The sequence below is a fragment of the Microtus pennsylvanicus genome, chromosome 1 (assembly GCF_037038515.1).
Source record: "Microtus pennsylvanicus isolate mMicPen1 chromosome 1, mMicPen1.hap1, whole genome shotgun sequence".
Classification (NCBI taxonomy): domain Eukaryota; kingdom Metazoa; phylum Chordata; class Mammalia; order Rodentia; family Cricetidae; genus Microtus; species Microtus pennsylvanicus.
This window is the reverse complement of record NC_134579.1, coordinates 113,779,988-113,801,925: the sequence shown is the minus strand read 5'-3', so window position 1 is coordinate 113,801,925 and position 21,938 is coordinate 113,779,988. Positions and strand designations below refer to the sequence as shown.

The window sequence follows — 21,938 nt, the reverse complement described above, 5'->3', positions numbered from 1 at the left end:
TAGTGGCTGGCCTCTCTGCTTCTTTGATCTTCAGCATTAACCCCTATATCTGACTCTAGGCTTTATTATTTAGGCCAACTAGAATTCGTGCGACAAAGTTTTGTTTGTGGTGATGGCTTTTAGACTTTTTTAGAGACAATCTCCATATCTCGAGTTGACCTGCAGCTTGTTATGTAGCTGAGGCTGCCCTCAAACTTGTTGCAGTCCTCCTGCTTCAGAACCTCAAGTGTGGGAACCACAGGTGTAAGCTCCCATACCTAGTGTTCAATCTAAGACCGAAAACAAACAGACTTAGGCTGATGGTACAGTAACAGAAGCTTGGAACCAACCCCCTTAATTTTGCTTGGACACCACCTATTTATTAGTTATAAATGATGTGGAGCCCTGAAGGTGGGAAACAAGATCCTTCTGCACATCCTTCTTAGCCTACTGGTTCCGAGTGTGAAGGACACATGGGCTCACCAGATTAACTGGCTCTGGCTCTCTGGGCTCACAGTGGATAGGGTGCAGTTAACTGAAAAACCAAGTGAAATCGATACACTAACCATCACTTACATACTACATCAACACCAATCTCTGGCAAATATAAAGTGGTATCACCATAGGAAACACAGTCAACTTGAAGCTAGGCAGTAGGCTGATGGGAAAAATCCAAAGAGAATGTTTTCCAGTAAAGAGAATTATTGTCTGTGTCAGAAGACTGAATTACTTTTAAAATCAAAGTTTTGGAGATAGAGACTCAAGACACTGAAAATCTTGAAAATGATATACTGAGTTTTTATTCAGTTTCTTTTTCCTTCCTTTCCTTTTTCTTTTCTTTTTTTTTTTTAAAAAAAAGACAGGGTCTCACTTTAAAGCCCAGGCTAGTCTACAATTTACTATGTAGGTCAGGCTGGCCTTTAATTTACAACAGCTGTACTGTCTCAGACTCTCTTAAGTACTTAGAGTTATAGGCATGTACCACCATGTCTGACTTCTTTTCTATTTAAAAAAAAAAGTTTTGAAGGATTTAGTTTTGTTTTGTTTTCTGAGACAGGGTTTCTCTGTGTAATAGTCCTGGCAGTCCTGGAACTCACTGTATAGACCAGGCTAGCCTTGAACTCACAGAGATCATCTGCCTCAGCTTCCCAAATGCTGGGGTTAAAGGTGTACACCATCATGCCCCACTTTTGAAGGACTTATTAATAAAAAGATCTTATAGTTCTACATGTTATAACTAGCTATCATGTAAACATACAAATTTACCTTTGATACATGGCCATCCATATATTTCTACAGCTTTACAAAGTCAGATTCAAACTCCATGTTTCTTACTTCAGCATCTAGCCCAGTTCCCTTTGATCTTCAGTTTAGCTGTGGTTCTAATGGTGGTTACTGAACTTGCTTGTGGGGAATGCATTTTGGGGAACAGATAGACAACTACTTTACAAACCTTTTCAGCACTTTAAAGATAGTATTGCTTTCCTTTTTAAAACTTACATTTCTTTTTTGAATTCTTCCATTTTCTGATTCTCTACATTCAGAAGTTCTTTTGATTTGTTCAGCTCTTCTACATTTTTCAAGTTGTTTTCTTTAAGTGTGTCCAACTTAAAGACAAAGAGAAAAAAATTGGTGAAATTATTTCATTTTTCAGTGACATGGCTGGATAAATTATTCACATAAACACACATTTAAAAATAGATGAAATTAGTCATTTGTCACAAGCGACAGGAAGAGTCGTCTGGAGAAGAGACTACACACGACAAGCTGATCATCCTCTTCATTCAGTCCTTCGTTTCCTGTACACCTGGCCAAATGCCAAACCAAATCACCAGTGTACATTAAAACAGAAGTTTCTTTAGTCTGTGTGCTTTTGTTTGTTTCTTGTACAATCCTTAATACTTGCCACTGAGGTTGCCATTCAAAACAATCCTCTTTTAAAAAGCAAGAAATAGGGGGCTGGCAAGATGGCTCAGAGGTTAAGAGCACTGATTGCTCTTCCACAGGTCTTGAGTTCAATTCCCAGCAATCACATGGTGGTTCACAACCATCAGTAAATGAGATCCGGTGCCCTCTTCTGGCCTGAAGGCATATATGCAGGAAGAACCCTGTATACATAATTAATAAATAAGTTTTTTTTTAAAAAAAAAAGCAAGAAATGGATTGTCAAACAGCGACATTATCAAGAATCAATCTTTGAGCCGGGCAGTGGTGGCTCACACCTCTAATCTCAGTACTCTGGAGGCAGAGGCAGGCAGATCTCTGTGAGTTCGAGGCCAACCTGGTCTACAAGAGCTAGTTCCAGGACAGGCTCCAAAGCTACAGAGAAGCCCTATCTCGAAAAAACAACAACAACAAAATCTTTGTAATCAAACAAAAATCGTCTCCCCACAACTGACTAGGAATTAATGTAGGAGATATTTCCAATCAAGGTCAGTTCTAAACTTATGCAATTCTCATTACAGAATTTATTTATTTGAATCAACCATTTGTCAGTTGGGGGAAATTGTTATCCATCTTAATTTCTATGAGGAGGAAGAAGCCATGCAGTAAGACTGAAGGGTGCTCACACACATTCCATTTTAGCCCTGCCCGCCCTCTAGTGGGGAGTTCTAGCAAAGGCGTTATCTACAAAGGATGGAGCTTGTTCTCTTCTTCCTCCATACAAGCTGTGGTTCTGGGGCCAGGCTAGACATCGGGGCTTTATGTCCTTATCTCTTAGAGCCAGAGAATGGAGTTGTTGCTCTTTGTCATGTCATATGCCATCAACCAGAAACCCAGAAAGAAACATGCTAATTTTAACATCACCACCTTCCTTTTAATATTCTTTAAGAGCCTAGATTTATAAACCAAGGAAATAAAGCACAGTAATGGGCACATGAAACAGGTTATCTACCTTATGATCCGGCAGCAACAGATACACCGAGGGAGGACACAATTCTTTTTTTTTTAACATTTTTTTTTTTCGAGACAGGGTTTCTCCGTAGCTTTTGGTTCCTGTCCTGGAACTAGCGCTTGTAGACCAGGCTGGCCTCGAACTCACAGAGATCCGCCTGCCTCTGCCTCCCAAGTGCTGGGATTAAAGGCGTGCACCACCACCGCCCGGCCGGGAGGACACAATTCTGCCTGATCCCATTCTCTAGGAAAACCTCTTTTTGTCAGGCTTCTAATTTTAATCTGTATCTGAGTGCACTCTCTGTAAGCTTTTATTTACCCTAATTACCTCAAATGTCTTCATGAAGTTATCCCGCCTGGCAGTCCCTTCCTATGAACAAGTCCTGCCTGTGACTTAAAAAAGCACCAGGAGCTACACAGAAGGTCACAGACCACTTTAGTGAGGTAACTGGCTATTCAGATAGCAGCTTTTCAGGAAGATGGGAAAGGTCCAAAGGGAAATGCTACTTGCAGGTAGAAAAGGGATAACCCAATGCCACAGATTCAGCTCAGCTCTAGAAATGACTCATTCAAGATAACACAAAAGGATGCCAAGAAAAAGCCTATATTGGGGCTGGAGAAATAGAATGTGTTGGCACCAAATTAGGAGAAAGTTCAGGGGGAAATGTGTAGGATAAAAAGGAAGGATTATGAAAACTAGAAAGTGTCATCACTAAGTAGTTATCTAAGAATGACAATATTAGAGCTTCCTTTTCATTTTGGGGGCGGATTGTTTGTTTAGACAGGACCTCACATAGTCCAGACTAGCCTTGAATTCCTAATCCTTCTGCGGCTACCTCCCAAGTACTGTGTCCACAGGCACGCATTACTGTAACTAGTGTCACCTTGAATCCATGAAGTTTAGTGCATTAAATAATAAAGCAATTAATTTTATTTAACCTTATCATGGCATGTAGTGCATTCAACTCTAACATAGATCAAACCTGTAAGTCCACACTTCAAAAAGACACACTCTTTATTTTTTTTTTTTTGGTTTTTCGAGACAGGGTTTCTCTGTGGTTTTGGAGCCTGTCCTGGAACTAGCTCTTGTAGACCAGGCTGGTCTCGAACAAAAAGACACACTCTTAAGTGACCAAACATTCCATGAAGTTGGTAAGCTTACTTCATTCTGTAGTTTTGCATTTGTTTGCTTGGTGTCCTCCAAGGAGGCCAGCGTTTCTGTCTTCTCTTTGGTCATCTGTTCCATGATCTGCATGGCATCTTCTGCAGTCTGAGAAGCCTGAGCACAAAGGGACACAGTGAGGAGGCGAGAAGGGCACTTTCTCCTGCACCATCAGGGACATTCAGAAGGCACTGCCAAGGCAGCTCTCAGTCTGCGTGCCTAAGCAGCACACAGAGGATGAGAGGCAGCAACCCTAAGGCAAACCGAGACAGGAAGGGTCTGACTATGAAGGAGAACAACAAGGTAATGGACCCTTCCCGTGTTATTTTTCCTGAGTCTGCACCTCAACCATCTCCATGTTCTCACATCCATCTAAACCTACATCCAAGCTCCAACTTCCACTGACAGGCATGAGCTCATCACTCTGACAGACTATTTGGTGATGATGAATAACTACTCTACATAACTGGATGGCTCTTAAACTATTGGTGTAAGTGTAGAATATTTTTCTGGCTATTTCAATTTGGAGCTTTTGAAATCACTCAATTTTTTATTTTTTATTTTTTTGGTTCTTTTAGAGACAGGGTTTCTCTGTAGCTTTGGTGCTTGTCCTGGAACTAGCTATTGTAGACCAGGCTGGCCTCAAACTCAAGAGATCTGCCTGCCTCTGCCTCCCGAGTGCTGGGATTAAAGGAGTGCGCCACCACTGCTGGCTGAAATCACTCAATGTAAGCTAAAAATTTTTCATATACTAATATAAATTATTTTGGCAATTATAATTTAAGGCTCAAGTGTTCCACGATAAGCACCGAATGGGAAAATCTATGAGAGAAACTGAGTAATGAATATAACCATGTCTATGAATAAAAAAGATTATATATAGGAATAAAAATTCTTAGCTTCTAATATCAAAAATAATCGAAACTATCTTAAGACATTTGATTATAATTTCATTTGGTGGGCTTAATAATGTTCATGAGAATTTTGTATTTATTATACACGCTCTACTATCAACATGGAGATTTCGGTGGCATCTTTCATCTCCAAAAGGACAGACATAATGAATGAAATAAAAGTCAAATAGCAGACTGTATTTCAGTGTGTACACATTCTAATAGTGCTCTAAAATCTCCAAGAAAACAGTTAACTTTTACAGTTAACAATGCTTCACTTAAATTAAAAAGGAAAATATGAATCTTTTTTATTCATAGCTCTCAGGTCTTTGTGAAATGGGGAGAGACAACTACAATTAGACATTCACGAGTCAGCCTTCCTGGTTATAATGAAAAGCTGGACATACACACACAGTTGGCTTACTCAGGTGGATTTCCCTCGGCTACAAAGCAGAGAAATCACCTACGCCACTGTTTGTACAGTTCGTGAGGAGTCTGGGTGCCCTCAAGACTTGAACCTCTCACTTTACCGTGAATGAATGAAGGGTCTCAAGCTCTCTAATTTTAAGGGTAAGCTTGCTCTTGTCTTTTCTCAAAATACGGTTTTCACTTTGGGATTCTAGGAGGTTGGCTGAAATGTGGCTGTTGGTCTGGGCCAGCTGGCTAATCTCCTTCTGGAGGATGAAGTAGCTTTCTTCCAGCTTCTCCTTCTCCTTCAGGACCTCTTCATTCCTCAGCATCATTTCTCGTTTCTCGGCCAGGAGGTTCTTGTTGTCCTGAAGCACCTCGGCTCTCTCGGTCACAGCCACCTCGTGGCTCAGCCGGAGGTCATCCAGGATCTTGGTGAGGCAGCTGTGTAGTTCTTGCAGTTCCAACTTGGACTTGGAAAGGGCAGCAAAGTCGCTTTTGAGGGTCTCAATATTGGCAGCGAGCTGAGCTGTTTCTGCACTCAGGAGTTCCTTTTCCTTAATGATTTCCACCACTTTTTGCTCTGAGTTGGTCTTTTCTTGGATAAGTGTAAAATTCTCAGTCTGGAGCTGCTCAGTACATGCCCTCAGCCCCTGAATCTCCTCTTCCAAGAGTACCATTCTCCCATGAAGTTTGTTGTTTTCATATAAAGAGGCCTCGTTTTCCTTTGCCCTGGCCTCCTTCTCTAGGATTAAGGTTTGCTGAATTTCACGAATCTCCTCATTTAATTTCTGGCACTCTTCCTGCAGGTTCAAGCCATCCCTCAGCAAGATGTTCTTTTCGCAGCAGTAAGTCTTCAGCTCGGTGTTCAAGTTCTCCTTGGCTTGCATCATGCTAGTGTGCTCTTTCTCAAGATTCTTCTTGGCATCCTGAGCCTCTTTCAGCATCAGGGAGAGGTCGCACTTGCTGTTCGCCAGCTCTTGGTTTTCCTTCTTTCTTTCCTGAAGCTCTTTCTTCAGAGCATCGATGTTACCGAGCAGTTTCATCTTCTCCTGCACAATGATTCGTCTGTTTGAAGCCTCTTGGTCATATTTCCTTTTAAGATCTCCTATGGTGTTGATAGAATTTTCCCTCTCAGCGAGTAAATCTCCATTTTGCATCTCTAGTGCTGATTTTTCTTTCAAAAGGCTATCCTGCTGCTTTTTAAGCCTAGCAATTTTCTGGCAAGCCATCTCCTTCTCAGAAGTTAAGTACGTGATCTTCTCATTTAGGCTCATCTCAAGATGTGTGGTCTCTTCTGAGTGTTTGCTGAGTTTTTCAGTGATGAGTCTATTTTCACTTAATAGTTCCTCTTTCTCTGCTAGGAGCTTCCTCTCAGAGGCTGCCAAGCTTTCCTTCTCGTGGAGAAGCTGGATACATTCCGAGTCTGTGATGGCCCGACAGGTCTTAATCTCTTCCAGGAGCTTTGTGAGGCTTGCATTGGTGGCCTGGAGCTGTCTCGTGTCCAGTTCCGCCTTCCTCAGTGCTTTGCTGGCACAATCTAGCTGTGTGCGCAGACTCTCTGCCTCTGTGCTGAGCAGCTGTTTGACATGCAGGGTGGCCTCCAGGCTGGCACTCAGTTTCTCCTGGCCCTGGCGCAGCGTGTCCTTCTCAAACTGCAGGTCTCTGTTGCTCTGGAGAAGGTTCTCACGCTCGGCCTTTAGGGTAAGGCAGGTGTTATCAAGGCTCAGCTGCTTCTCTGCGGCTGACTTTTTCTCAGTCGTGAGCTCATCGATCTCCTGGACCAAGGCCTTTTGATCCTTGACAAGATCCTCGTAAGCGCTCTGAAGTTTCTGAATGACATCATCTTTGTCTTTGGACAAGAACATATTCTCAGCAGTGAGCTTCTTGACTTGCCCCTCCAGATGCTCTTTCTCTGCCCGGGCCTTCTCGGACATGGCCATCAGCTTATCCTTGCAGAAGTGGAGCTCCTCGATGAGCACCTGCATGCTCACCTTGGAGGCTTCCAGGGCGTCGTTCTCCAGGTGCATCTTCAGGAGCTCTTCCTGCACAACACTGACTTCCTTAAGCAATTTCTCTCTCTCAACCACCAGGGACTCCTTATCCCGATGCTCCTGCTGAAAACGCTTTTCAGCAACTTGCTTTTCTTCTGAGACTTTCTCCTTCTCTAAATGGAGGCTTTCATTTACTACCCACAGTTTCTGTTGGTCTTCCTGAAGCAAAGTTATCTTGGTCTCCACTTCTACAAGCTTTGATAAAAGTGAACTTTTCTCTAACTGCAAAGCATTTGTCTCCTGCACAAGAAGCTGCTTCTCTGACTTCAGAGCCCTCAGCTCTTCTGACATTACTTCAATCTCTTTTTTGGCTGATGTTAACAAATGAGTTAGCGACTACAGGGACAAAAGATGGAAAGAATGGGAACAAAATGAAACCAAGCAGACAAATGCAAGCCCAAAGAACTTAATGCGGCCTAAACCATGAAACTTTAGAAGTTTCTACAAAAAGCTCATAAAAACTATCTGAGTAACAAAGGGATAAAAACTAGAAAAGCACTGCATAAAGGGATAATAAAAGGCAAAATTAACTGCAAAGTGCCTATTAGCTTTTTCTCTTTGAAATGATGTGGGAAATCATTTCTGAAAACTTGTCTGGTTTGCACACTAGGAATAAGACTTTTTTACTGTTATGTTCGATTACTTCTATCTCAGAAAAGATCCATAAGTCAGGGGCAAAAACAAAATCAGTGAGTTTATGTTAATCAAAATGAGAGGTAGCAAGAAAACGTTATCAGTGTTTAAGCCCTTCCTCAGTAGGAAGGGGAGAAAACAGGCTAAAAGTGTCAGTGCCAGCATCATATACACGTTACTCAGATGCAGACTAATTTCTAGGCTTTGTTGGCTACAATAAAGTATTTGTAAATGTACTATTTATAAGATAAGCTAATGATGTCTATACTGGTACTACCCAGAATTCCATGGTGGACATGTGACGTGAGCTCTCAGAACGTGCTGAATGCACCTAGAGAGCTGAATTTTCTGCTGTACAAATTTAACTTTACACAGCTTTATCTAGCTAGTGAATCCTGGGTTAGACAGCAGAGGTTTGCATCACTGGCTTCCTGGCTCTGGGGCCTCCTGAAGGGATGCATAAAGCTTCCTGACTGTACACAGAAACGTCCTTGGGGAGACACACTCAGGTCTCATCAGACTCTGCAGAGCTGTAACTCACTAAAATCAAGTATGAAATTGAAATTTGAAATTTATGCCCTGGCAATGTTGAAGCACGCATGGGTAACCTGTATATGGTGGTTCTGTCGAACTTGTCCATATTGGGTTTCATGGTCTAAGGTGAGGAGGTCTCTTCCTCAAAATCAAATATCCAGATGAAAAATTTGAAAGAGGACTAATCCTGGGATTTTAACCAAAAGGTGTTTATATAAAACCACCAAAATCAGGACAGCTTCACACAAGTCATTAGAAGGCTGTACTGTAATCTACAAAACTGAAGGCTTAAGACACGGGGGACCATGCAGGTAGCATCAAACATGGGGATCATATCCACCATTAGTTGGTGTATCAAGCTGAGGTGTTTTTGAGAAGAGGGACACAGAAGAAACTTTGGACAGCATGTAGAAGAGGGGAAACTGTGCCCACTCCACTTGACATGTACTATACCATGGTTCTCTTAATCAACGTAGGTGGTGTGATTTCGTGTTGCCAGTCTGTTCTGGTCCTGGGATTTGATACTAGGGCAGAGTAGGCTGGCACTCTACAACTAAGCCAATATCAAGAGACTTTTAATAGTTTCAAGTTCTCTTTCATAATTCCTTTCTAGTAAATTTGTACATAAACATTTCTCTAATGCATTAAAAATAAACATTTAAGACAAAAATAATTTTTGAGCACTAAAAAGTTAAATAATAGTAGAAAGGGTAAACTTTACTAAGTTACCAAAGTCGAAGAATATATTGGGGTGCAGATACAATCCTGACAAGCTAAGTTGAGATTCAATATACAAAATTCTAACTATTTCTAACTAATAAGGTATTTTCTTGAATTACTTGAAGCCAGCTTCACAGAGCTGTCAGCAAGTTCACAGAGCTTCAAAGCCCTCTCCAGAGCTCTAGTTCTTTCTATAAGACTCTGCTCGCCAGTTGCTCTCCTCCAATTCCAATACAATGCTCACTTGCTTCCCTGGCCTCTGCCTCCTATTTTTCTGAGCTTTGTCTCTCTTTACCCTAGTGCAAGGTGGAGCAGGCTCAGCCAACATCAGAGAAAGATGCTTTGCAAAACAGAAAATCTACTGCAAGCAAGCAGACAGAGCCCAGGCAACAAAAGAGGTTGTAACCACTCGGGACAAGCAGCAGGGGGTGGTGATGGCTACACAGTATATCCGGAAAGACCTATAGCCATTACCCTCCCCTACAAGGAAGAAGAGCTGGCATGGAACACTTACAGCCACAAAAGATGCAGTTTACCACCCTGCCATGCATGCAGAGTTTAACAGGCCACACACGTCACTCAGTTCCTGCAGCCTCTACGCAGAACTTAGTTAAGATATAACACAAACACACTGTTTGTGCCTCAGAACATACTTTGGCCTTGTCGGCCTGTGCTTTCAGCTCCTCCACATCCTGCATCAGGCCTCTGTTTGCCTCTTGAGCAGCCTTCAGCTTCTCCTCTGTGTCCACCAGCATCTTCTGTAGGTTCTGCAGGATTTCTTCGTGCTTTGCTTTTGTCTCTGAGCTGGCTTTTTCATACTTGGCTCTCAGGTCCTGACACTGGTTGTGGTTTGTTTCCATCTTCTTTTCCTGAAGAACAGAAGAAAGGAGTGAGGCATCAGGCCACACAGTGACTACCCCCGCTCTACCAGCATCCCTTTGCATCTCCTTACCAGTTCCAACAGTTTGTCCTCCAATACTTTCTTTTCTTCTTCATGCTTTTTAGCTGCTTCCTGCTGGCTCTGTTCGGCTTTAAGAGTTACTTCCCCAATACTTTTCTGCAGGACACTTGCGTTTTCATTAGCCTTTGTAAGTTTTAGCTGCAGTTCTTCCACAGATCTAGAATAAGTTTCAATATAAATTGTCAGATAGTTCTTTATATGTATGCATATGCTATGTGTACATGTAATGTGCATATATGTATGTGTGTAATCACTGTGTGGGTGTGTATGTTCATGTGTGAATCCAGATATGGCTCAGATATATATATATATGAAAAAATTTTTCATGTTTTAAACTAACGAGTTATGCTAGAAATATACTATAAAAAACCTATATCAGATTTCAAAATTTATAAGAAATTATACCTGAAATCAAGAAAATTTAAAAAATGAATTTCCTGAAGAATCTTAACAACTGTGATTGTTATAAATACATTTAGAGTAAGCCGGGCGATGGTGGCGCATGCCTTTAATCCCAGCACTCGGGAGGCAGAGGCAGGCGGATCTCTGTGAGTTCGAGACCAGCCTGGTCTGCAGAGCTAGTTCCAGGACAGGCCCCAAAACCACAGAGAAACCCTGTCTCGAAAAAAAAACAAAATACATTTAGAGTAACAACTACTATAACTGCAAGAATTTACAACTCTTTATTAATAGATCAGTAAAGAAATATGATTTGAGATAAATATATTAGGCCAGGTGTGGTGGACACACCTTTCATCCCAACACTTGGGAAACAGAGGCAGGTAGACTCCTGGAAGCTGAGGTCAGTGTGGTCTACACGTAAGCTCCTACGCAGTCAGGGTTATACAGAGACCCTGTTTCAGATCAGATAAATTAGCTCACAACCATCCATGATGCCAGTTTGTGGGAATCTGATGCCCTCTTCTGGCCTGTGTAGGCAGTACATGCACATGGTGCCCTTAAATACGTGTAGGCAAAAGACATATACACATAAAATAAAGATAAGTCTTAAAATATTTTTATTAAAGGTTTTTCGATCTAAAAAATTTTAGGAAAAATATTAAAGGAAGTAAGTTTCAAATTTTTGGCAGACTAGGTTACCAAAAGTCATTTAAGTGCCTCTTAGGAAGAGAAAATATGGTAATTACCATAAATAGTTCTTGTTTAAAGAGGACCGGGTAGGTTCTGTGGAGATAGTAAAGTATTTGCTTTGCAAGCGTATGGGCCTGAGTTCAAGTCCCAGAACCCATGTGAAAAAGACAGGTGTGGTGGCACCCTTACAACCCCAGCACTAAGGAGTCAGAGACAAGTCAATCCTTGGGGCTCTCTGGTCAGTTAGTGCAGCCTACTTAACAAGTCCCAAATCACTGAGAGACCCTGTCTTTAAAAGGGGTTGATGGTGCTTGAGGAATGACTTTGGCAGCTGTCCTGCTCTTGTCTGTACGCACGCACGTGTGTGTGTGCACACAAGCGCGTGCACACACACACACACACACACACACACACACACACACACACACACGAGTTATATAGCTCCTCATGGATACAGGGAAAGCCTGGGACATTGGCGCAGAATCAGGGCTATCAGGTGAATGAGCAAGCACAGGGGAAGCAGGTGGAATGGTACTGGCTGTATCTTATTAAATACCTTCAGATGTGGCACCTTCTGCAGGCCCTGCAAACTTATACAGCTGCTTCAGAGCAAAGGGGACCAAAATAGCTACTGAAGCTGCCAGCCAAAGGCCAGATCACCATTCACCCAGTGATCTTCAACTGTGCTGGGTGTGGGTGAAAGGCTAGATAGTGATATAATTTCAAAAACATTAATACTTTACTAAGCAAAATTCTAATGGTTCTAAAATGTTCTCTAAAACTTTGCCTTGTTAATTAAGTATTTGATTTCTATATGACACTATGAAAAGAAAGAGAAAAAAACAAGAACCTCAGAATAAGCTGGGTGTGGTGGCACACACCTTGATGGTGGCGCACACCTTTAATCCCAGCACTCGGGAGGCAGAGGCAGGCGGATCTCTGTGAGTTCGAGACCAGCCTGGTCTACAAGAGCTAGTTCCAGGACAGGAACCAAAAAGAGCTACAGAGAAACCCTGTCTCGAAAAACCAAAATAAATAAATAAATAAATAAAAGAATAATAGACGTGGCTCAGCTATGAAGCCTTGAGTGAGCCTCGGCTTCTTTTTCTTTATAATGGGAAGCTAGCGCCTTGTGTTCCTAAGTCACTGGAAGATCTACGGATCCTACTGTATTTCTGTAACTCTGTCTGATAGACCTCATTTTAGGTCAAACAAGGACTGACGAGAAGGCTCAATAAAAGCTGTTTACTTGCTAAACAAGCCTGACTGAGACCTAAAACCCATGGTTGAATTTTAAAAACCAGTAACAAACGTTACACAGGTGATTCAAGATACACTGAGGCCATAATAGAGAAAGGAACAAAGCTGGAATATAGCTCCGACTGACCTTAGTCCCCAAAAACACACACATACACTCAAACACCTTAAAGGAGGGAAAACCAGAAAAAAGAAACATACAGCGAAAAGAGAAGAGTCAAGAATCCTTAAAATAAGACAACACTGAGCCTTTTGTTTTGAGTTTTGTCTCTATTTTAAGATTGGGTCTAACTAGGAGGTGGTAGTACAGGACTTTAATCCCAGCACCTGGAAGGCAGAGGCAAGGTGGATCTCTGTGAATTCAAGGCCAGCCTGGTCCACAAAGTGAGTTCCAGAAGTTGTAGAGCTGTTCTGAGAAACACTGTATATGGGAAAAAACAAAACAATACAAACAAACAAAAAAAATATGTAGCTCTGGCTGTCCTGAAGGTCACTGTGTAGAATTGATTGGTCTCAAACTCACAGAGATCCACCTGCCTCTGCCTCCCAAGTGCTAGGATCATACCCACCCAGCAGCCCCAGCCCGCTCTCCAGCAGGCAACCCCCAGCCCGCTCTCCAGCAGGCAACCCCCAGCCCGCTCTCCAGCAGACGTACCTTTCCTTCAGACGCAGTTCATCGTTCATCTTTGTAAGCTGAGAAGAGTTATCTCCCGACATCTTCATCATTTCTGCAATGTCATTTTCTAATTTTTCTTTTGCCTTTACCAGCTGCTCTTCTCTTTCATCCTTCTCTCTAAACTTTGCTTCCATATCTGAATTTATACAGAAAAGAAACAGCACTGCCGCGTTAAGAACAAGAAAAGTTTTTTGAATGCATCAGTATAGTGGGGATATTTGCAGACAGCCACCTCTGCCTACAGGGAAAGGCCAGTCTAGCAAAGACAGATAAGTAGAATAAAGAAAGGAACAATACATAGGAAGAGGTGAGTGCTGAGGGAAGAGGGGAGAGACTGGAAGGAGAGAAAGGATGTTGAAAGGAGAAGGAAAGAGTAAAATATGACATGGAACCCTCTGAAGGAAGGATAGTAAACAGGAAGCAAGTCAAAGGCCCCCAAGCAGCATGTGACCTGATAGGTCCAACAAAGCAAGGAGGCCCATATGGCTGGAGTGCAGTGGCCGAGGGGAAGACAAGTCTGAGGCAAACTCTCAGAGATATGGGGTTTGATGGGCAAGGCTTATACCTCTATTGAGTGAGATGGCACTGTGTTGAGAAGAAACAAAAGGGTAAGGGTAGAGACAAGGAGCAAGTGGTCATCTGTGTGGTTGTCTGTGTAACACTGAACAAGCACTGCAACAGCAGCAGAGACAGATTCTGACGTTTTATAAACAGAGAAGAGGAAATTCTTAGGGCTACAGCTCTCAGACGAGGCACACAGAGTGACACAGTGTCTGTGTGGCAGGGCTGTTACTGTAATATAAACTCTTAACCTAGACATTCTATTACATTTAATGGCTTGTCACCAGATGACATCACCTTACCTGCTAAATTTTCTCTCAACTTCTCCAGTTCAGAAGACAACATGTTAAACTCTTCCTCCTTTTGCTGCAGTTTATTTACAGTATCTATTAGGATAAAGTTAATAGTAATTTATATATATATCTCACATTTAACAGGTCACCCAGAGAGATTGGCTTCTAAGTTAGCCAAGCACATCCTCATGAACTCGGAGGACCCGGACACTGAAAGTGTCACTGCCAACCACACACTGCGACAAGAGGGGAGCATGAGGCTCCACCGTCTCCCCACATCTGCACATCAGAAGGCCCCGCGCCTTTCCTAGACACGTCTTTCCTGCTTCCAATCAAAACCCAAAGCTTATCAATAGCAAAATCAGATAAAATCAGTTTTCTCAGGAATACTAAGATTTTAATATGGAACAAGCCTTAGGTCAAAAGAAAAATGAGTACTTATTTCTTGAGTTTGAAGATTCAGGAAACCAATGGAATGCAGTTTTTCTGTGCATTGTGTAACTTCCAGAATTATGACATTAGACTAAATTCTGCACCCCCAAAGCCACTCCCAGCCCTTAATGACACACCCTGAAACTTTCTGATTTCAGCGGACACACCTTGCATACTTCTCTGAGCAGAGAGAGCCTCCTCTGAAGTACCAGCAAACTTTTCTTTCTGGAGAAAAAGAATTAGAGACTCATCATACAAAGATCTCAGGTGACAAAGACTAAACATGTCTATCAGTTACAATGCTACCTAATTTTGCAGCTTGTTTCTTTAACGTTATGCACTTAAAACATTCAGGCACCGATGAACTACCAACTATGTATTGTGCACGTGTATACATATGAGTGGGTTTATATTTGCATGTATGAATGGGCATATATATTAAGTGTATGCATACACATTTATATATGTGCTGCAGGAACATGCTGTGTCATGACTAACCCTCCAAGAGCTGCCTTTGCCTCTGAAATCTGCCTGAGGAGTGGGGATGTAGCTCAGTGGCATTGGTCTTGCCTAGCAAGGGACAAAGCCCTAGGGTAAATTCCTTGTAAAAAGAAAAAAGAGAGAGAAGAAAAAAGAAACACAAAAAGAAAGAAAAGCAATCTGCCTGAACAATAAGTAGAGTTCTGGGTTTCTTCCCTCTGAGAGTATCCAGAGAAACCCGAACTAAATTCAAGCCTAATATCTGTGTCTGCAACTTTATCAGCAGAATTGTTTCATTTGTCACTTACTGTTAAAGGTCTCCGGTTCTAAACATGATGACAAGCTAAGCTAAAAGAACTTCTCTGGTTTTCCTGGAATAAATTTTGAAGTAGCTGTAACAAGGAATCTTTTAAAAAGAGTTACTGATTTGATTTTATGTTTATCAGTGTTTTGCCTGGATTATGTCTATGCACTGCATACATGCCTCGTGCCCAGAAAAGCCAGAAAGGGGATATCAGAGCCCCTGGAACTCGATTAGTGGATGGCTGTGAGCCACCATGTGGGTGCTGTGAACAGAATCTGAGTCCTCTGAAAGAGTAGCCAGTGCTCTTTTTTTAATATATTTATTTTTTTATTATTTATACAATATTCTTTCTGTGTGTATGCTCCAGGCCAGAAGAGGGCACCGGACCTCATTACAGATGGTTGGGAGCCACCATGTGGTTGCTGGGAATCGAACTCAGGACCTTTGGAAGAGCAGGCAATGCTCTTAACCTCTGAGCCATCTCTCCAGCCCGTAGCCAGTGCTCTTAACCACTGAACAATTTCTCCAGCATCCCAAAGACATTTTTTAATGAGTATTTCTAACAGAGACTACTAAAAGATGAGCACATAAACTAGCATAAGCCTACAGAGTACCTATTTATATCACTCACAAAGCCAGGCTTCCAGAGGCATGCGTCCTTCCGAGAGCATGTAGAGGAATATGCTTGCATTGTTTTTTAATGTAACTCTTGGAATTTTAGAAGACAGGGCAACAAAATATAGTACTTAACACATTTTTAAAGCTTTATTGTTATGCTGGATGTGGTAGCACATGTCTTTAAACCCAGAAGCAGTCGATATCTGAGTTTGAGGCTACCCAGACCTACAGAGCAAGTTCTACAACAGCTATGATCACATAGAAAAACCCTGTCTCAAAAAAAAAGGATTTAGTTATTATTTTTAATTACATGTTGGTGTTATGTGGGTATGTGCATTTAAGTGTGTGCAGGTGCCCTTGGAGGCCAGAGGTGTGCATCAAATGCCCTCAAACTGGAGTTATAGTCTGTTGTGAGCTGTCTGACATGGGTGCTAGAAACTCAACTCTGCTCCCCTGAAATAGCAACAACTGCTCTTAACCACAGAGCCATCTATCCAGTCCCATTTCCTTTGTTTTTAAAATTATTTATTTATTTGTGCATGCGTGTGTCCAGGTGTGGGCACACACACCATGGTGTGCACGTGAAGATCAAAAGACGGCCTGCTGGAGTCGGTTCTCTCCCTCCACTACGTCACTAGGGCTCAAACTCAAGGCTTCATCTCATCAGCCCCTAAAACATTTTCTTAAAGGACTCCAAATCACAAAATAGCCAGATGTAGTGGCACAAGCCTTTAGAGTCAGCACTCGGATTGTAGAAGCAGGGGGATCTCCATGAGCTCAAGGCCAGCATGGTCTACATAATAAGTTTCAGGACAGCTAGAGATACAAAGAAAGACCCTGTCTCAAAAGAGAAAACAAAAGTCAAATCATAAAATAATAATTTAAAGGCCATTTTTTAAAATGTAGTGTACATATTATATACAGGATTGTCCAACAGAACTTTCTGCAATGTGGCTACTAAGAACTTAACAGAGAAATGAAATTGAATTAAATGTAGCAATTTAAATTTATGCAGCTATATGTGAACAGCAATATGATGAACAATATAGCTATTTTTAAAGGTAGAAATTGGGGCTAGAGAGATGGACTAGTGGTCAAGAGTACTAGTGCTCACTGCTTTTGCAGAGGACCCAAGTTTAGACCCCAGTACCCACAGCAGGCAGCCCAAAGTCACCTGTAACTCCAATGCTAGGAAATCTGACACCCTCTTCTGACCTCCACAGGTATTGCACTCAGTGTGCACATACCCATGAATACGCTTGCATACACATAATTAAAAAGAAAACAGAATATTTAAGTAGAAATTTGAGCTCATGCCTATAATGCCAACAGTCAAAAGGCTGAGGTAGTAGGATTGCTGTGAGTGTGAGGGCAGCCTGGGCTAAATAGTTGAGAGGGTTTCAAATCAGCCTGCTGTACAGTGAGACAGAAGAATTGTAGCACAGACATATACTAATAAACCACTGTGGGGGCTAGAGAGATGGCTCAGAGGTTAAGAGCTCACAACTGTCTGTAACTCCAGGATCTGGAATAAACGCAAGCAAAACACCAACACAACAGCAGCAGCAGGAGGAGGAGGAGAAGCAGAAGCAGCAAAAGCAGCAGCAGAAGAAGAAGGAGAAGAAGGAGGAGGAGGAGAAGAAGAAAGAGGAGGAGGAGGAGGAGGAGGAGGAGGAAGAGGAGGAGGAGGAGAAGCAGTAGGAGGAGGAGGAGAAGCAGTAGGAGGAGGAGGAGGAGGAGGAGGGGAGAAGAAGGAGAAGAAGCAGCAGGAGGAGGAGGAGGAGAAGAGGAGGAGGAGGAGAAGGGGAGAAGGAGGAGAAGAAGAAGGAGAAGGAGGAGGAGAAGAAAGAGGAGAAGGAGAAAAAGGAGAAAAGAGAGAAGGAGAAGAAAAAGAAAGAGAAGAAGGAGAAGAGGGAGAAGAAAAAGAAAGAGGAGGAGAAGGAGGAGGAGAAAGAGAAAGAGAAGGAAGACGAGAAGGAGGAGGAGAAGAAGAAGAAAAACAAAGAAGAAGAAAGAAAAGAAAGCACCGTGATCGGTGAAGTAGCAGAGCAACAGGGAGGCATATGGAGCAGCTGGGACAACTGCTCCTGAGAAGCTACCTAGGTTCTCTGCAAGCTTATATGAATACCATGGCCCACAATTACCAGCCTCAAGTAAGGTCAAATTATGGTGTAGGAGGCAAAGTAAGAGGGAAGAAAAGTGACAAAAGTTTTTGTTTGTTTATTTTGAAAGTCTTACAATTTGGTGGGGTGTTACCTTTGGTCGGTTTGTTTGTTTTTTGAGACAGGATCTCACTATGTAGCCTTGGCTGGTCTAGAGCTTGCTGTGTACACAAGACTGGCCTGGAACTCAGAGTCTATCAGCCTCTGCCTCCCGAGTGCTGGGATTAAACCCTGTACCACTACATAATTTGGGATTAAGAGGAAACGTGCAAAAGCAGTATAATTTCCTAAGACAGAATATAACCGAGTGGCAGTTCAGTTAGATAGCACACTGCCATACCAACACAGGGCACTCAAGACCTGGACAGCTGTTGCCCAGTCAAAACAGATGCTGTAGGCATGGTGCAGGAAAGGATCTCAGCCAGTGAAACCTGGCAGTGCTAGGTGCGTGAGTGGGAAGATCTATCTCTGTGCTCCGTAAAACCAAGCTGCCAACAACAGTCCACCTGACTTACCAGAGGAAAAGAACATTTTTTTAACAAAAAAAAAGTTATCAGAGCTGGAGAGATGGCTCAGTGGTTGAGAGCACTGACTGCTCTTCTAGAGGTCTTGGGTTCAACTCCCAGCACCCACAGGGGGCTCACAACTGTCTGTAACTCCAGATGGCATCAGCCATGTTGTGTGTTTGTTGTGCAGACATATATGCAGGCAAAACACCTATACACATTTAAAAAAAAGCCCTGAGGTGTCTAAGTAAGACCACCCTCTCAAATAAATTAAACTCCAGAATTAAAAAAAAAGAAAAGAAAAGAAAAGTTATCACCCACCTTTAATGCTTGTTTGATTTGATCCAGTTCCCTAGAAGGTATTTATCAGCAGCTAATATATTCAATTTAAATCTGTATTTTTGAAGTAAAAACAACTGCAGTATTTTTTTTTTTAATGAAGAATGTTCTTTTAAATGGAAAAAGCCGGAAACGCTGAGGTTCAGATTCCCAACTGACAGGTACTTACCAAAGTCTGGAGTTCTTTTTCCAAAGTCTCCTTCACTTGACTGACTTCACTCAAAGTGTCCCGTAGATTACTGAGCATTAGCTCTTTTTCCTGGAGTTCTGTGGTAATGCTATTAGCCTAACACACCAAGTTATATGGTACAGAGGCAAATGAACAAAAAAGAAACAAAAAAATGATAAGGAAAAATAAAATGTAAAAAAAATGAGAAATACAACAAAAACTACACGAGTTGTTTTTGGTTTGTTTGTTTTAATTCTAAGAAGCTAGTAACTTAAAAAACAACCAGTTTGAGGTATGAGTACCTCGGGGGTTTTTTTTGTTTTTTTGTTTTTTTGTTTTTTTTTTTTTGAGACAAGGTTTCTGTGTACTCCTGGCTGTCCCAGAACTCTCTATGAAGTTCTGGGACAGCCTGGCCTCAAACTCAGTGTATGTCACATCTAGCCAAAATACGTTAAATTTTACTTATGTGCATGTATGTTTGCCTGTTTCAGTTTATGTGCACCATGTTGTGCATAAGCCTGTTGAAGACAGTGTCAGATCCCCTGGATCTAGAAACCAAGGCTGGGTCCTCTCTGCAAGAACAGTAAGCATTTTTGACTGCTAGGCTTTCTCTTCAGCCTCTCATGGCTTTTTTCCCTTATTTTTATATTTATTTTATTTATTTATTTTGGCTTTTCCAAGACAGATTTCATTGTGCAGCCAATTTATTTTTTATATTTTTGGTGTTTTGTTGTTGTTGTGGTGGTGGTGGTGGTGGTTTGAATGAGAACGGCCCTCACAGGATCATAGATTTGAATACTTGATCTCCAGCTGATGTACTGTTTGGGAAGTATCAGGATGTGTGGCCTTGCTGGAGGAGGTGAGGTTTCAGAAGCCTACACTATTACCAGGGTCTCTCACTCCACCCCACACTTATGGATCAAGATGTAAACTTAGCTACTGCTCTAGCACCTGCCTGTCTGCCTCCTGCCTCCCTGGCCACAATGATCATGAACTCACCCTCAACTGTAACTCCTTCTTTAAATTGCTTTGGTCATGGCATCTTACGACAAACAGTTTCTTCATTGTGGCATATGGTAATAATGCATACCATACTTCGTTGCGAGCATGGCTTATCTTAGTATGCTAACTTACAGTTAAGAAGCACTCCAGCGTTCGTGTTCTACTTTTATACCTACTCTATAAGCAAGGGAGTGATGTGGGCAGAAAGGGTTAAAAGAGAGTTTTGTTTTGGATGATTGTTTTTTTGACAGGGTCTCTTTATGTGGTCCAGGCTGGCCTGGAACTAAACTGGAAAACCTCCTGCTGCATCATCCTAAGTATTACAGGCATGTACCATCATGCCCAATCTGAGTTTTTAAGTCAATCTCTCTCTCTCTCCCCTCTTTTCTTCATATTCACCTTAACACCACTGTTTTAGGGAGTTAGCTCTATTTAAATAGAGATTTTTTTTAAAGAAGCTCTATTTTTAAACAGCCTAGAATTAAACTTAAATAGGAGTTTATATCACGACCAGGAGATAAGGTAGCAGATAAGGTTTCCAGATGATAATAAAGGAAAATTCACATGTCTGGCCATTATTTGCCCTGGATCTCATATGCAAACATACTTGAGATCCTCAGAAGGTATTCTATGATACTCAAGTGGGTACATCACACAATTCCTGTTAAATCAGGGATTTTGAAGATGAATGACTTCAACTCAAAAGTAACATACAATGAAAAATAATGAAAGGAAAAGAACAAAAGTAAAAATGATGGAAGGTGTCAATACAAACCTTGCTACTTTCAGCGTTCCTTTCCATCTCTAAATTTTTAATCTGCTTTTCAGCTCCCTCAAGCTGCTGTCTAAGTGTCTCGATTTCCAATTTACCTTCGGAATTGGCTTTCCGAAGTGCATCAAGATCCAAGAGCTTTTCTTCAACAACCTGGAGCTGGGATGTAAAATTACCAATGACCGTGGTTTGTTCATTGTACTTGGCTTGCAGAACCTCTAGCTCCTTTACCTTTATTTCAGCCTCCTGCAGCTTGTTTAAGGCGTCTTCCATCTCCACTAGATGCTGGTCTTCTGCACTGTCCAGCCTCGCTTTGATGGCCTCCAGGCTGTCCTCCTTCTCTTTAATGACTTGCATCAGCTTGGTCTTCAGGGTCTCCATCTCTTTCGCGTGAGCAGATCGTTCAGAGTCCTGTTTACTCTGTAAAGTTTCTATTTCATGCTGATAATCTAGTCTCAGTCGCTCTATTTGTGTCTTTAACTCAGCAAATTCAGCTGAGTCTGTTCCAATCCCTTTGCTGAAAGATACCTTCAGCTCCTCCATTGCCTGCTGGTGGGATCCGATGGCAGTCTCCAGCTTAGACTTCCACAGAGCTATCACATCGGAATTTTCCTTGTTGGCGTGGTCAAGTTTGCTTCTCAAGGACTCGTTCTCTTTGGAAAGCTTTTCAGTGGCAGTGTGCAGAGCCTTGATCTCCTTCTGAAATGTCTCTTCCCGAGCTCCAAAGCGGTCTGCCAGAGAAGTCATCTCGTTCTGGTGGTCAGTACGTGTGGCTTCTAGCTTTTCTTGCAAAGCACTTATTTCTTGCAAAAGAGAAAGAGACATATCCACATCCCCGGGAGGCTTACTGGACTCTAGCCTTCTTCGGAGCTCAGCTACTTCCTGTACTCTCAAGGCTAGGTCTTTTTCTAGTTCCATTATTCGGGACTTTTCTGACACTGTAGCCACCTATTAACAGCGGTCATAAGAAACAGAGAGCACTGAAATAGCAAATCACCAATGATTTTCTTAGTTCTGAAGCTCTTTACAAACCCCC

General features: G+C 42.1%; 1 protein-coding gene across 9 annotated transcripts in view; it reads right to left on the bottom strand.

Annotated features, from left to right (window-relative positions):
* The window catches only part of Clip1 (CAP-Gly domain containing linker protein 1), a 117,078-nt gene that overhangs the window by 40,392 nt on the left and 54,748 nt on the right, over positions 1-21,938 (bottom strand). For 5 of the 9 annotated variants that reach the window (XM_075979227.1, XM_075979257.1, XM_075979247.1 and 2 more), the window contains 9 exons: positions 20,906-21,850; positions 19,129-19,245; positions 14,718-14,775; positions 14,128-14,211; positions 13,244-13,400; positions 10,231-10,396; positions 9,932-10,147; positions 4,037-4,153; positions 1,480-1,586 (listed from right to left, as the gene is read on the bottom strand). In XM_075979227.1, coding sequence (XP_075835342.1) covers positions 1,480-1,586; positions 4,037-4,153; positions 9,932-10,147; positions 10,231-10,396; positions 13,244-13,400; positions 14,128-14,211; positions 14,718-14,775; positions 19,129-19,245; positions 20,906-21,850 — 1,967 coding nt within the window. Of the gene's footprint in view, positions 1-1,479; positions 1,587-4,036; positions 4,154-5,459; positions 7,728-9,931; positions 10,148-10,230; positions 10,397-13,243; positions 13,401-14,127; positions 14,212-14,717; positions 14,776-19,128; positions 19,246-20,905; positions 21,851-21,938 lie in introns of all 9 variants that reach the window. The other 4 variants (XM_075979288.1, XM_075979279.1, XM_075979298.1 and 1 more) reach the window with 2 other exon arrangements.